Source organism: Ammodytes marinus, assembly GCF_949987685.1.
Source record: "Ammodytes marinus genome assembly, chromosome: 11".
Taxonomy (NCBI): Eukaryota; Metazoa; Chordata; class Actinopteri; order Uranoscopiformes; family Ammodytidae; genus Ammodytes; species Ammodytes marinus.
The window spans coordinates 2,168,099-2,181,303 of NC_137215.1; the positions used below are offsets into that span (position 1 = coordinate 2,168,099).

General features: G+C 38.9%; 1 protein-coding gene across 1 annotated transcript; it reads left to right on the plus strand.

Moving 5' to 3' along the window:
* Positions 1–11,152: 11,152 nt before the first annotated feature.
* On the plus strand, positions 11,153–12,394 carry fgfbp3 (fibroblast growth factor binding protein 3; the record flags this gene model as incomplete). The annotated part of the gene is made up of 2 exons (XM_080036796.1): positions 11,153–11,433; positions 11,986–12,394. The coding sequence occupies 2 exons, from the start codon at positions 11,153–11,155 to the stop codon at positions 12,392–12,394; spliced, it is 690 nt and encodes a 229-aa protein (XP_079892922.1).
* Between the last annotated feature and the right edge of the window lie 811 nt (positions 12,395–13,205).

Consider the following 13,205-nt stretch of genomic DNA (forward strand, 5'->3'; position numbering starts at 1 on the left):
ATGATTTCCCCTCATGATCATTAATTTTCTTTCCGACCACATTTCTTCCTTAAAGATGACGGTTCACCACTATCTCTCCAGGTTTTAATAATGTGTTGGAAAGTTCTTGATAGGATTTTAGTATTTTAATTTTCTCCTGAGTTTAGTTTTCTTTGTTTCATGCAGGACAATAGTTTCACCCTTCTGAAACGGAGTTACATCTTTTCCCAAATCATAGCATATTTATTCTGACATGGTTGTTTTAAGAATTAAGAAGCTATGCACTGCATCAGGTTTAAATACCTTGTTGCCAACTGAATGAAAAATGACAACATGTAAATACACATTCACCCTGCGTTCCGAATCGCATACTTTCTACTATATGTAGAAAAAAGATTTAGGATGTCCCGATTCTTGTGGCCAGATTTAGGATGGTTAGAAGTACCCGGATGTCCTACTTCATCCTATTTGGGCGATTCTGACCAATCCGGTGTGCACGTGAAGTAACGTCACATCGACGAAGCCTCCGAATGAAAACAAAAGGGGATGCGCCGGATATAAAAGCAAGAGGCAAGATCAAGGCGCAATGTTATGATGAAATAAGAGAGTAAAAGTATGTCCCAATAGTATGCCTATACTGCATCCTAACTAGCTTATCTGGTAACACTTTATAATAACTATCCGTTGTAACTTGTTGATAGATCATTAGTAAACTCTTAATTAATGATTTATTAATGATTTGTTAAGTGTCTGTTAGCAGTTTGTTAAGGATTTATAACAATGCCTTACAGACAGTTAATAGACCATTAATAAACTTTTAGTTAATTGGTTATAAATGACTTGTTAAATGACAGTCAACCGTTTGTTAAGGATTTATAACTGTGCTTTATAGCATCGCAAAGGGCCATTAGGACGGATAATCCATGACATTGCCGTGATGTATGGACATTAAATGTCCATCTGAAATTCTGTTTATCCAGTGTTTACCACAAAAAGTTCCCAAACCTCATGGGTTTGTATGTTGTTGTATACTTTTGTATACTACTGTTATGCCATGTGATGGCTCAGTATGTGTGTTTCTATAGATTAAACACAATGTTCAACATTTCATCTGTGGTGTTTCTTTGGTAAAAAACAGTACACAGAACAGCCTATGGGTGGAACAAGGTTGAGGTACAAAAATTTGATATTTTAAATATCATGTCAAATTTCTGTACCTTGAACTTGTTTCACCCATGTGCAGCTTTACACAGTTTCACTGGTATTAGTAGAAGGTTATATCTATTAACAACTGATCTGTAAAGTGTGAGTTAATATATTAGTTAAAGGCCTACTTCACCGGTGGGAATATGAAGGTGTATTGAATTCTGAGATCCTATGTAGTATAAATGTGCAATTTATTTTTAAATTGGTTCATCCTAGCCTGAGAAAAGGCAGAAAGAGTGTTTTTTTAACCCTATATTTCTCTTTCTCGTGACATCACAGAAAGAGAAATATAGGGTTAAAAAAAACTTACTTTGTAAATATTACTGTGATGTCTTTTACTGTGACGGCACAGTAATATTTACAAAGTACGTTTTTTTTTAACCAGTTTATATTACATACGATATGATTTAGTCACGAGAAAGAGAAATATAGGGTTAAAAAAACACTCTTTCTGCCTTTTCTCAGGCTAGCATGAACCAATTTCAATTTTTTTTGCACATTTATACTACATAGGATCTCGGAATTCAATACACCTTCATATTCCAACTGGTGAAGTAGGCCTTTAAGTATTAGTTAATAGTTTATATATGTTATTGGGACGTTATTCTAAAGTTGCAACTATTCCTCATTTACAAACAATTAATAAATGAGGAATAGCTGCAACTTTAACCAAAAAACGTACTTTGTAAATATTACTGTGATGTCTTTTACTGTGACATCACAGTAATATTTACAAAGTAAGTTTTTTTTAACCCTATATTTCTCTTTCTGTGATGTCACGAGAAAGAGAAATATAGGGTTAAAAAACACTCTTTCTGCCTTTTCTCAGGCTAGGATGAACCAATTTAATTTTGTTTGCACATTTATACTACATAGGATCTCAGAATTCAATACACCTTCATATTCCCACCGGTGAAGTAGGCCTTTAAGTATTAGTTAATAGTTTATATATGTTATTGGGACGTTATTCTAAAGTTGCAACTATTCCTCATTTACAAACAATTAATGAATGAGGAATAGTTGCAACTTTAGAATAACGTCCCGATAACACATATAAACTATTAACTGATACTTAATAAGTCATTAGTAAGTAATTCACTACTAGCTTGACAATTATCTATCGGCTATCTATAAAGCACAGTTATAAATCCTTAACAAACGGTTAACTGTCATTTAACAAGTCATTTATAACCAATTAACTAAAAGTTTATTAATGGTCTATTAACTGTCTGTAAGGCATTGTTATAAATCCTTAACAAACTGCTAACAAACACTTAACAAATCATTAATAAATCATTAATTAAGAGTTTACTAATGATCTATTAACGAGTTACAACGGATAGTTATTATAAAGTGTTACCGATTATCTTTATCGTCGGTTGTAGTATGTCGAATAGAAAAAAGAAAGAGTATGCGATTCGCAACGCAGGGTCAGTTCGGAGAAGGAGGGAGAGAGAGATATATATAGAGAGAGAGATAGAGAGGGGGGGTGGTGGATGCAGCGGGCGATCACACTCCCTCAGCTGTCTGTCTGCTTCCAGCGCTCTGACGCAGCAACTATAAACGTCTGCACGTCTGGCAGGTACCGTCATCCATTCGATATCCAAAAAAGAAAGCATTGAATGATGTTTGACCTATATCTTTATTATTGTATGTTTTCTTAAATATTTCTGTCTAAAAGCCTTTGCACACCGGGCGCGTTTTATTAAGTAGTGTTGCCGCCCTTCCTGTTTTTCCCAGAATTGTTCTCTTTTTTCACCAGCTGTCCTGGGAAAAGAAGAATCTCTCCCGGGACACAATTTGTCCCGTTTTTGGGGGGAAATGTCAAAACCTAATTTGATTAACTTCGTTCAGTAGTTAAGGGCGTTTACCACGGGCCGAGGCGTTTGTTGCGCCTACTAATGCGTTCTCAAAGGAGAGGCGAGTGGGCAGAGAGAAGGCACATCGCTCCGTCAGGCTGCGCGACAAGCGGGCAGGGGCGGTCTTAACGATCTCGGGGCCCGTTTCAAGACCTAGTGTGGGGCCCCCCACTTTTTTAATTTCTTAATTTTTTTATTTTTAATAAATAATGCGTATGCAACATGCGGATATGGCACAGCCTCCATGAAGAATAAAAAAAAAAAAAAAAAAAAAAAAGATTTTTTTTTCTTTTTTTTTTTTTTCACAATTGATTCAAATCGGCCGAATTGATTCGCGGGCCACATCAAAACGTGTCGCGGGCCAGATGAGTTTGACACATGTGCCCTAGAAAGTCCAGGGTCCCCACCTCAGTCTCCCTATATAGCCTACTGTAAGAACCAGTGTAGATGCGTATGGTTATCAAAGGTCATTACACTGGTCAGTCTGAACTGGTATCCTAATAATGGCCGAGCCCTCCACCCTAAACATTAAGTGTCCCTTTTTTTCCTAAATCCAAGGTGGCAACCCCAATACAGAGTCAATACAAGCTTCCACATCAGCGCCGTAATTTCGCTTCTCGAATTTGCGGCTTTTATTTTTTCAAACTGAGTTCGATTTTTCTAAAACGTAGCGTCAAAATTCACATTTAAAATTATTCACTTTTTCGTGCCGTTTATTCGCGTCGTGCCTGGTGTGCAACTGCCTTAACACACAGAACTTAAAGGGGCTACGAGGAACTTTTAAACATTTTGGAAACAGTCACATTTTTCCACTGATGATCATTAATGACATGTAGCAAACAAAGACCATCAGTGCTATTTGTATATCGTTTTTCTTTATGCCTTTGTCATGGGTACGCTCACCCTTGAACTATGGATGGTGTAACGGGTGTGCACGCACTGCAAAAGTTCGTATATGAATGGGCGCACATCCGTTAACGGATAGTGATCTGCGTTGTGTTCTGTGTCATGCACTGGATGAGTGGGAAGATGACTGGACCACAATGGAGGCTGGCTGTTGACATTTATTGCATCTGCACGAGCCAAAGAAAAACGTGTCATTGAGCATACAGTCAATAGTCGGGTCCGCATTCCCTCCTCCACTCAGACAGTTAAGAGCATTCTGACAATGTATAAAATAGTTACCATAGTAACCAAATATATAACATTTCTCTCTTCTCTGTAACAAAATAATACTGTTTAAAAATATGTATATATTTAACTGTGCAATAAACCAAACATCAGGTTAGAAGACATATAAACACTTAACAGCTACAGTTTCCGTCCCCAAACCTTTTATCCATAACTTAAGCCTTAAAATTTAGGACTACGGATGCGAATTAGCATTTATGCTAACTCCGGCATATTTACATTGATGCTCTGCTGACATGTTGATTAATATGCACTGTCCTAATCAAATCAAATAAAATTAAAAAAATTAAATAAAAAAATTAAAAAAACGCAATTCTGCCTTCTCACACCGCGATACAGGATTTTTGCTCTGTGTACCACGATTCTCGGTTCGATACACATATCGTTACAGCCCTACAGGATATATGTAATTTTGTATTAAATTGTAAGTTGCAAGTTTATATCAACAATCTGTTTTCAAACAATAATGGGAAAACATACCTTTGGCTTTTTCATTGAATTACAAAATTACAAAAAATCAAAGATTATGAAGCCTGAAGCCTTAAGCTGATAACCAACTTACATTCAACAACAAACAACAACCACATTTCCACAGTATGAATTGGTGTCTAACAATGTGTGTCATTCATTGATACCTTTGGTGCAAGATTTAAACAAATCTCAGCACCGAATCACACCAAACCGGTTTTTAACATAAATGAAGTTCCTCAAGGAAATATTTTCAAAATCCTTAGCACTTTAAAGTCCTCTAAAGGCCAGGACACACCAATCCGACTACCCGAAAATCGCGACTGCCGATCCAGGGAGCTCCAGTCTTCCCGTCGCGGCCGAAAAAGTGCAAAGAACACACCAAACCGACTGCTGACTTTCCGTACGCTCTGCGCGGGACGTAATGTCTCCATAACAGCAGGCGGTGCTAATCTGTATTGTGGCCCGAAAAAATACGGAAGCCGGAAATGATGGGACGGCTCTGTAGACCATACACATAGATATAAATACGTATTTATATTTATGGACCATAAAGAGCACACTTTTTAGCAGAGAGTGTCGAGCATGGTGTCGAGCAGTCAACAAGGGTTGATGCATGTGAGTACTCGCTGAACGAAACAAACAAACGCATTAAAACGATGGCTAACTGTTGTTAGCTGTTTGTGCTACCCGCCTCACTTCCGGGCTTTACTGATTCGCTAGCCCTCCACCAATCAAATTGCTCCAACTGAAAGACTGTCCGCCACCGATTGAAGCCCGACGACATCTACTACGACCGATTTCACGGCACACACCAAACAGATTCGTGTCCCCGAACCCTCCCGACTCTACGACGGCGATTATTGGTCATGACACACACACACCACACACACAAGGGGGGCAGCAGTTTGTAAACGCTGCCATACTGAGAAATACAGAGAGAGTTCTGTGGAGCTGATGGGCTTAATCAACTTTGTGTCAACTCGTTTGGGCGATGCCTTGAATGTAACAGTCATTAATTTATATGTAAAAATGTACGCACTATAGCTTTAAAGCGTGGGCTAAGCTGCTATATGAAGCATACCATGAATTCAAACATATTTAACTCAACAGCTATCGACAGAGTACTTCAGCATCAGCAGTCGACTGCTCTGTTTGCGTTAAACGGTTTCTCAATGAGGAACTCATTGTATTTCACCTTCCTTCTATAACTGCCCTTTAGTCTGTTTAAGCACACGCACACACACACACACACACACACACACACACGTTTGTATTTCTATCTTTGTGAGGACCTTCATTTACATAATGCATTCCCTAGCCCCTCACCTTAACCCTAACCATAAAAACTAAATGCCTAACCCTTACACTAACCCTAACATACACCTAATTCATACCTGAACCTTAAAACCTAGTGTTTACCCTCAAACAGTCCTCTAAATGCCTGTCTAAAAGTGAATACTGGCCAAAATGTCCCCACTTTCCAAAAATGTCCTCACTCTGGCGTTTAAAAGCTCATACTGGTCCTCACAAAGATGCCTGTACAAGTACACACACACACTCTATCACATGCACACACACACACAGACGTTTGTATTTCTATCTTCATGAGGACATTCATTGACATAATGCATTCCCTAGCCCTCTTACTGGTCCTCACAAAGATTCCTGTACAAGTACACACACACACACACACCACACACACACACACAGCACATACACACACTCAAGGTCGTGGCTTGGTGTCATAATCACCACAGTAATCACGGCAGAGGCGGCGAGCTGATTGCGAACGCGTCTCAATGACCATCGTGAGATAGAGAGTGGACCACTGTGTTTGCTGTCAAGGACTCAGAGTCATCACAAGATCCTCTCTCTCACACACACACACACACACACACACACACACACACACACACACACACACACACACACACACACAGTCATCACTGTATACGCACACACACACACACACACACAAACACACAGTCATCACCGTATACGCACACACACACACACACACACACACACACACACACACACACACACACACACACACACAGGGTTCACTGTATACGCACACACACACACACACACACACACACACACACACACACACACACACACACACACACACACACACACACACACACACACACACACAGTCTTACTCTTCCGTTAAGAAAAATGTATTATTAAAAGGAGTAGACATAAGACATTGGTATCACATGCTGAAATCGAGGAAACAGTGACAAACCTTACAGCATCACAATATGTAATGTCACAGTAACCTTTGACCTGTGACCTCCAAAATCTATTCAGTTCACCTTAGGCTATATTGTACTTTCACCCATTTGCATTTTAATTCTGCATCTCGGTGTTAATGTTTCAATGTTTTTGTCTCTTTATCAGACATAAACATAGTGATAAGATTGATTTTGTGGCGTGGGGCAGGTCTGGCCTAGATTTACTTTTGCATTGTCAAAGGGTTTGTTCATTTACTTTCTTATAATATGATAATGTTGATATAATGTAATGGATGGTGTGGTTTTGGGGATAATATGAGAGCTCTTATGTGTATGTGCTTTTCTTAGTATGATTGTATATTTATTATTTCCACACACCAATATTGCACACCTATTTTTATCTTACATTTATCATTGATTAGGTGATTTGACCGACCACTAGCTCTCTACTGCCATCTTGTGGCCTGGCACATCAGCACACTAAATAATATAAAAGTGATTCCAACATATAATCTAAGATATATCTTAGCGGGCTCATAGTTTTAAGTATTTTCATTTAAATTTGTTATGTATTTTAATAACAGTATTTTTTTATTTTATTGTTAACGTTTAGAAAACATCCCTGCGTTCCAATACCCATACTTCCACACTATTTAGTATGCAAGAAAAAGATTTAGGATGTCCCGATACATGCATTTCAATTGCAGTATGCTGAAAAGACCTGGATGCTCCACTAAGTCCATTTGCATTTTGCAGTATTCGTCTTTATTCTTGAAATTTCTCGACATAATGAAAAAAAATCTTCCTTATCTGATTTATTTTTTTCTCTCCTGTGGCCCTAAAAACTGTTCTGAACTTTAGTATGTAGTGTAGTAAATTTGGAACGCAGGGTATTTTTCTAAGATTCCTCCACCTACCACTAGAGAGAGCTCACGTGCCAAGTGTAGTACACTCACTATAGTTTGAAAATCAATGTTCTACAATGGCAACCCTTTTCCAAGCAGGTTTTTGGCAGCGTTTTCTGCTTGTATATCTTAAACCCCTGATCTGAATGAAAATTAGCTAGGCTTCCGTGACAGTGAGTCAACGGGGGGTTAAGCTGTGACACACACACACACACATGCACGCCAAACACACACACACACATGCACGCACACACACACACACACACACACACACACACACGGCTCTGACCCAGATTCCTGCAATAGTCTTTGTCCTTTAGAAGATTCTCCATATTCACCTCACTGAAAGCCCAGTTACGTACTGTCAGGGCTTTATAGCATAGAGATATCTATCTATCTATCTATCTATCTATCTATCTATCTATCTATCTATCTATCTATCTATCTATCTATCTATCTATCTATCTATCTATCTCGCTTAAAACTCACCTCTTAGCACTGGCTTTTAAATTGAGCTTCATATTTTTTTAATTTTCACGTTTCATAATGATTTTAATTGTTTAATGTTAGACATATTTGTAATTGTGTTATGAGCCAGTACGCCACATTGGTTCACTGGGGATGTTTTAAATGTGCTATATAAATAAACGTTGACTCGGCTTGACTATTTCTTCTTTGTATATTTCTGCTGAAAAGGCAACTGGCTCTGCTGGAGTCCACATCGCATTCAGGTCCGTGTCTTAAGAGAGTTTGCCTGCAGAGTTATTATGCACAAGTGGAGCTGCTTAATTCATTTTACTCAGACCATCAGTGCCTTTTACATTTATTTATTTATTAATATAAGTCTGCACATTGTTTTTATGTCCGTTACATTGTACATTTTCAAATTTCCTTTTAGCTTTCAATACTGTTTATTTTGCCTTACTTTTTGCACTATTTAGCATTCACTTATTGTAGTTTTTATACTTAGTACCTTATGGCAATGTGCGTTTGTACAGCTATGCTTGTGAGGACATTCATTGACATAATGCATTCCCTAGCCCCTTACCCTAACCCTAACCATCAAAACTAAATGCCTAACACTAACCCTTACATAAACCTAATGCATACCTGAACCTTAAAACCTAGTGTTAACCCTCAAACAGCCCTTTAAAGAAACAAGTAAAAGGCAACGTGTCCTCACTTTCCAAAAATGTCCTCACTTGAAAGGTTAAAAGATTACATTTACAAGCACACACACACACACACACACACAGGCAGGAGGGGGTGAATGTGGGAGGGGTCTCATTCCCTGAACCCCCTCTTCCATTATGTCTTTTATGTGAGTGTTGGCGAACCCCCACACTCACACACTCACACAGCCACTCTGCCCCGACCAACGTTCCATGGTAAGAACTCCGGGCCTTTCCTTATACTAAACAACTAACCTTAAAATACTTAAACTACGTTACTTTACTAAGAAAGTATTTAGGGATTTTTTTGCGTTTTGTTAATATTGTAATTGAAGTGGAAGACTGATGGAGGCAACAAAGAAATAAGTGTTTTTGTTCATGACTTATTGATGAAGGGTGAATTTGAGGGGAGTGTGTGTGTGTGTGTGTGTGTGTGTGTGTGTGTGTGTGTGTGTGTGTGTGTGTGTGTGTGTGTGTGTGTAGGGAGGGAGGGTGGGGGTTTGGAGGGGGGATTATTTTTGTTTTGGTGCAGTCTGCCTTTGTTATTCATCTCTCTGAAACTCCCGTTTAAACACGGGATCTGCTATATCTGTAATATCAGGCTGTTTTTTATACTTGTTTGAGATTTTTTGATATAATAAAATATAGAATACCAGTATGTTAAATAAACGGAAAGAGGATCAACATTTATGAAGACAAAACGGAGCACTACTACAGTACATTATGTTGAATTTCAAACAATGTAAAAACAGTCCCCGAAATCAGTAGAGGCCTTGTTTAGCTATTTTAGAAGCTGCAGCTCACGCTCAGTGTTGTTGAAAAGATAATTCACTTTCAGAAAATGCAAAGTAATGTTCTGTTTTGTAAATCTTTTAGTCGTACTACAACGCCCGTTTACAGAGCCTAGGCTGTGTGTTACCGTATTGTGTGCATTCTAAGCTCCAGAATCGCTGACTTCACTTTAAAAAACATTTGGTTTGTCAGTTTCGTCGTTCAGATGATTTTGAAGTTATGTGCTCATATTTATCAAGGTGTTATGGTATTAGCTTCACATTGAAAGTTAGATAAACAAGAAATAAGCATTCTACAATTCCTCTATGCGAGTCCAGTGGGGGTTCTTAGGCAAGAAGACCCTTAATATGAACTGCCTACTAAATACTAAACATGTAGTTTAGGCTAATAATGTTGTTTATCTCAGCTATATAATCATCAGGGGTCGTCTACCGCACCTTCCCTCCCACGTTGCTTTTGTTGTGAATCTGCACACACACACACACACACACACACACACACACACACACACACACACTCACTACATATCCGGTCTGGACTCTTTGGTGAATGTTTTTTAAGCTTGGCTGATTTTGAATAACAGACTCACACTACCACTCAGGGTCCATTGTACTTTTTAAGATATTCATACTTTCTTCACATTTCTCTCCTTAGCCACCACGACTATCCTACCGTGGACCTTCTTCTTGGTTCTCTTTAGCCTCCTCTGTCTCACTGAATCTAAGCCCGGTGTAGGACGTCCTGACAAACCCCGCCAGCTGCCCCCCTTGATTATATAGCAGCGCTAAAGTGACCTTCATGACACCTTTTTGACTTTTTATTTTTTGTCTAACATTTGCTTTTAGTTTATGTTAGTTATTTATTTTAATGTATTTTTGTTTGTGTTCTTTTTTTTAAATCCAAAAATAAAGTATCTATTATCTTCCTCGTCAGTATCCCAGAGGGCCTGAATGTCACAGATTAGCACTTTGATTTCACTGTTGCTCATATATAATAAATGTCGATTGGAATATTGATTTATATTCACAACGCCGGAGAAGAATGCTTTCCGCTTCAGTTGCAAGATGTTCCACTTACATTTATATTTATTTTCTCACATTTCTCTCCCCTAGCCACCATGAGTGTCCTACCGTGGACTTTCCTCCTCCTGTCGCTCGTCTGTTTATCTGAATCTAATGATGTGTGTTACAGAGCCTAGGCTGTGTATTAACACCGTATTATCCCCTCTCTGCCCCATTTCATCTCTGTCTCTACAAACCTCTAGTAGAATAAAAAAGGCAAAAATAAATAAATAATTGATTAATACTTTTTTCACATTTCTCTCCTTAGCCACCATGACTATCCTACCGTGGACCTTCTTCTTGGTTCTCTTTTGCGTTCCCATTCTGACTGAATCAAAGCGTCAGCCCGGTGTGGGACGTCCTGACAAACCCCGCCAGCCGCCCCCCTCCCTTTCCCCCCCTGCTGTTGCTAAGAGACCCAGGAACCGCTCCGTGCCCGGGTCCGGAGAACTGACCACTAAGGACGGACACAGCTGTGTGTGGCAAACCTCTGGAGAAGGCCTGGTCACTCTCATGGTCAACTGCACCACGGAGACACTGGGAGAGACACAGAGGTGAGGGAAGCCCTTACAGTCATTAATTTAAATTCACCTTTGGACCAACTTTATGAACAGATTTTGAAGTGTTCCCAACAGAAGTTAACAACAAATATGTTTTAAAGTGTATGAGCTGTTTGGTCTCATACAATTTTGGTGTTTCGGATCAAATGGAAATGTCTGAAAGTCCGGACCAAACGAGAGTGAAAGAGTGGCTATGACTAAAAACAAAGAATAACCTCTTACGCGGTGAGCCCGACCTGTGTGCAGCCTGATATAGTTTTTCTTTATGCCTTTGTCATGGGTATACGCTCACCCAGGAACAACAGCTGGCGTAGTAAAAACACTACCGCTTTGGTCCAAAGGGGGTGCAAGAATTATCACAAACTGAAAGTTCCTCAGAGCACCTTTAAATTAGTTTTTTACACAATCAAAGTACTTAATGTCATTCCCTTCTCTGCCCCATTTCATCTCTGTCTCTACAAAATGTTTAATATAAGCAAAATTGCCAAAAAAGTATCTTGAAAAAAAAAAAAATCCTGGTCTTCATTCTCCTTTCCCCTCCCCCAGATATTGGTGTCGTTATGCGGGTAAGCCGGACCTGTGCGCGGCCTACGGTGTGAAGTCCAGCCCTTACTGGAAGCAGCTGGTCGGCAAGCTCAAGAAACGTCTCAACGCCTGCGACGGAGACAAAGTGCTCAAGGCCAAAACCTGCAAAAAGGCCCCAGCAGAGGCTCACATGTGGCTGAAAGGAAAAAGTGGAGATGGGGAGCACAAAACTACCCCAAAGGATCCAACAAAGAAGAAAGAGCGCAGTAAGACGGTAGATGGGGTGAAAGCAGAGAAGAAGAAGGGTGAGGAGAAGGATGAGATGGATGGGTTTGGGGATGAGGGGATGGTTAACGATATGCAACAGACCTACTGCAGTGATGGATGGCACTCTGTTTGTTCATTCTTTGTCAATTTCTTTGAGGGTTGATGGGAATTTTTACAAAAGGAAATACATTTTTATTTTTTTGTGTGTTAGACCCGTGAACTTTGTAAAAATCTGCAACTTTTAAAGCTGCTAGTGGTATTCTAAAGGAGTCAGTGATTCTGGAGAACGATAATTGTCAGAATCACTTTTTGCTAGTCTGCTCATTCTTTGTCAATTTCTTTGAAGGTTAATGGGAATTCATGAAGTCAATTTTTTTTCACGCAAAAGCACAAGGGAAGAAATAATCGGCTGTGATAATAAGAATCTGCAACTTTTAAAAAGATGGAGTCAGTGATTCTGGAGAAAGTTCGTTGTCAAAATCACTTTTTGTTTAAATCAGTGAATATCTCCTCACGATTTATTAGGTTCACGGGTCTAACAGGCGAGTTCACAATCTGAAAGTATGAAGAAAAAAAATATAAGATGTTTTTTTTCAAATTAAGTAATAAGCACAGGGCATCATTTGAACATATTTTGTCTCAAATTGAAGTATATATATTGTCAGTATATTTTCCCAATGTTATTAAATATCCGGATTCCATGTTTGGTTATAAACCTTTTTACAAATTGTTTTTTTAAGAGTTGACAGGAATTTTCAGCTATTTTTTTAGACGAATGCGCAAGTTCACAATATGATTATTTTTTTAAATGTATGATACGATGTTTCTTTGAACTGTAAAAAATGCACAAGGAATCATTTCAAATATTCTGTTTATAAAAACAGTTCTGCCCATAGGGGGAGCTAAAATCTCTCTACCTATGACATCTATTGCAGGATGTCCGTCCTGGGAGAGGGATTCCTTACTCGATTTCT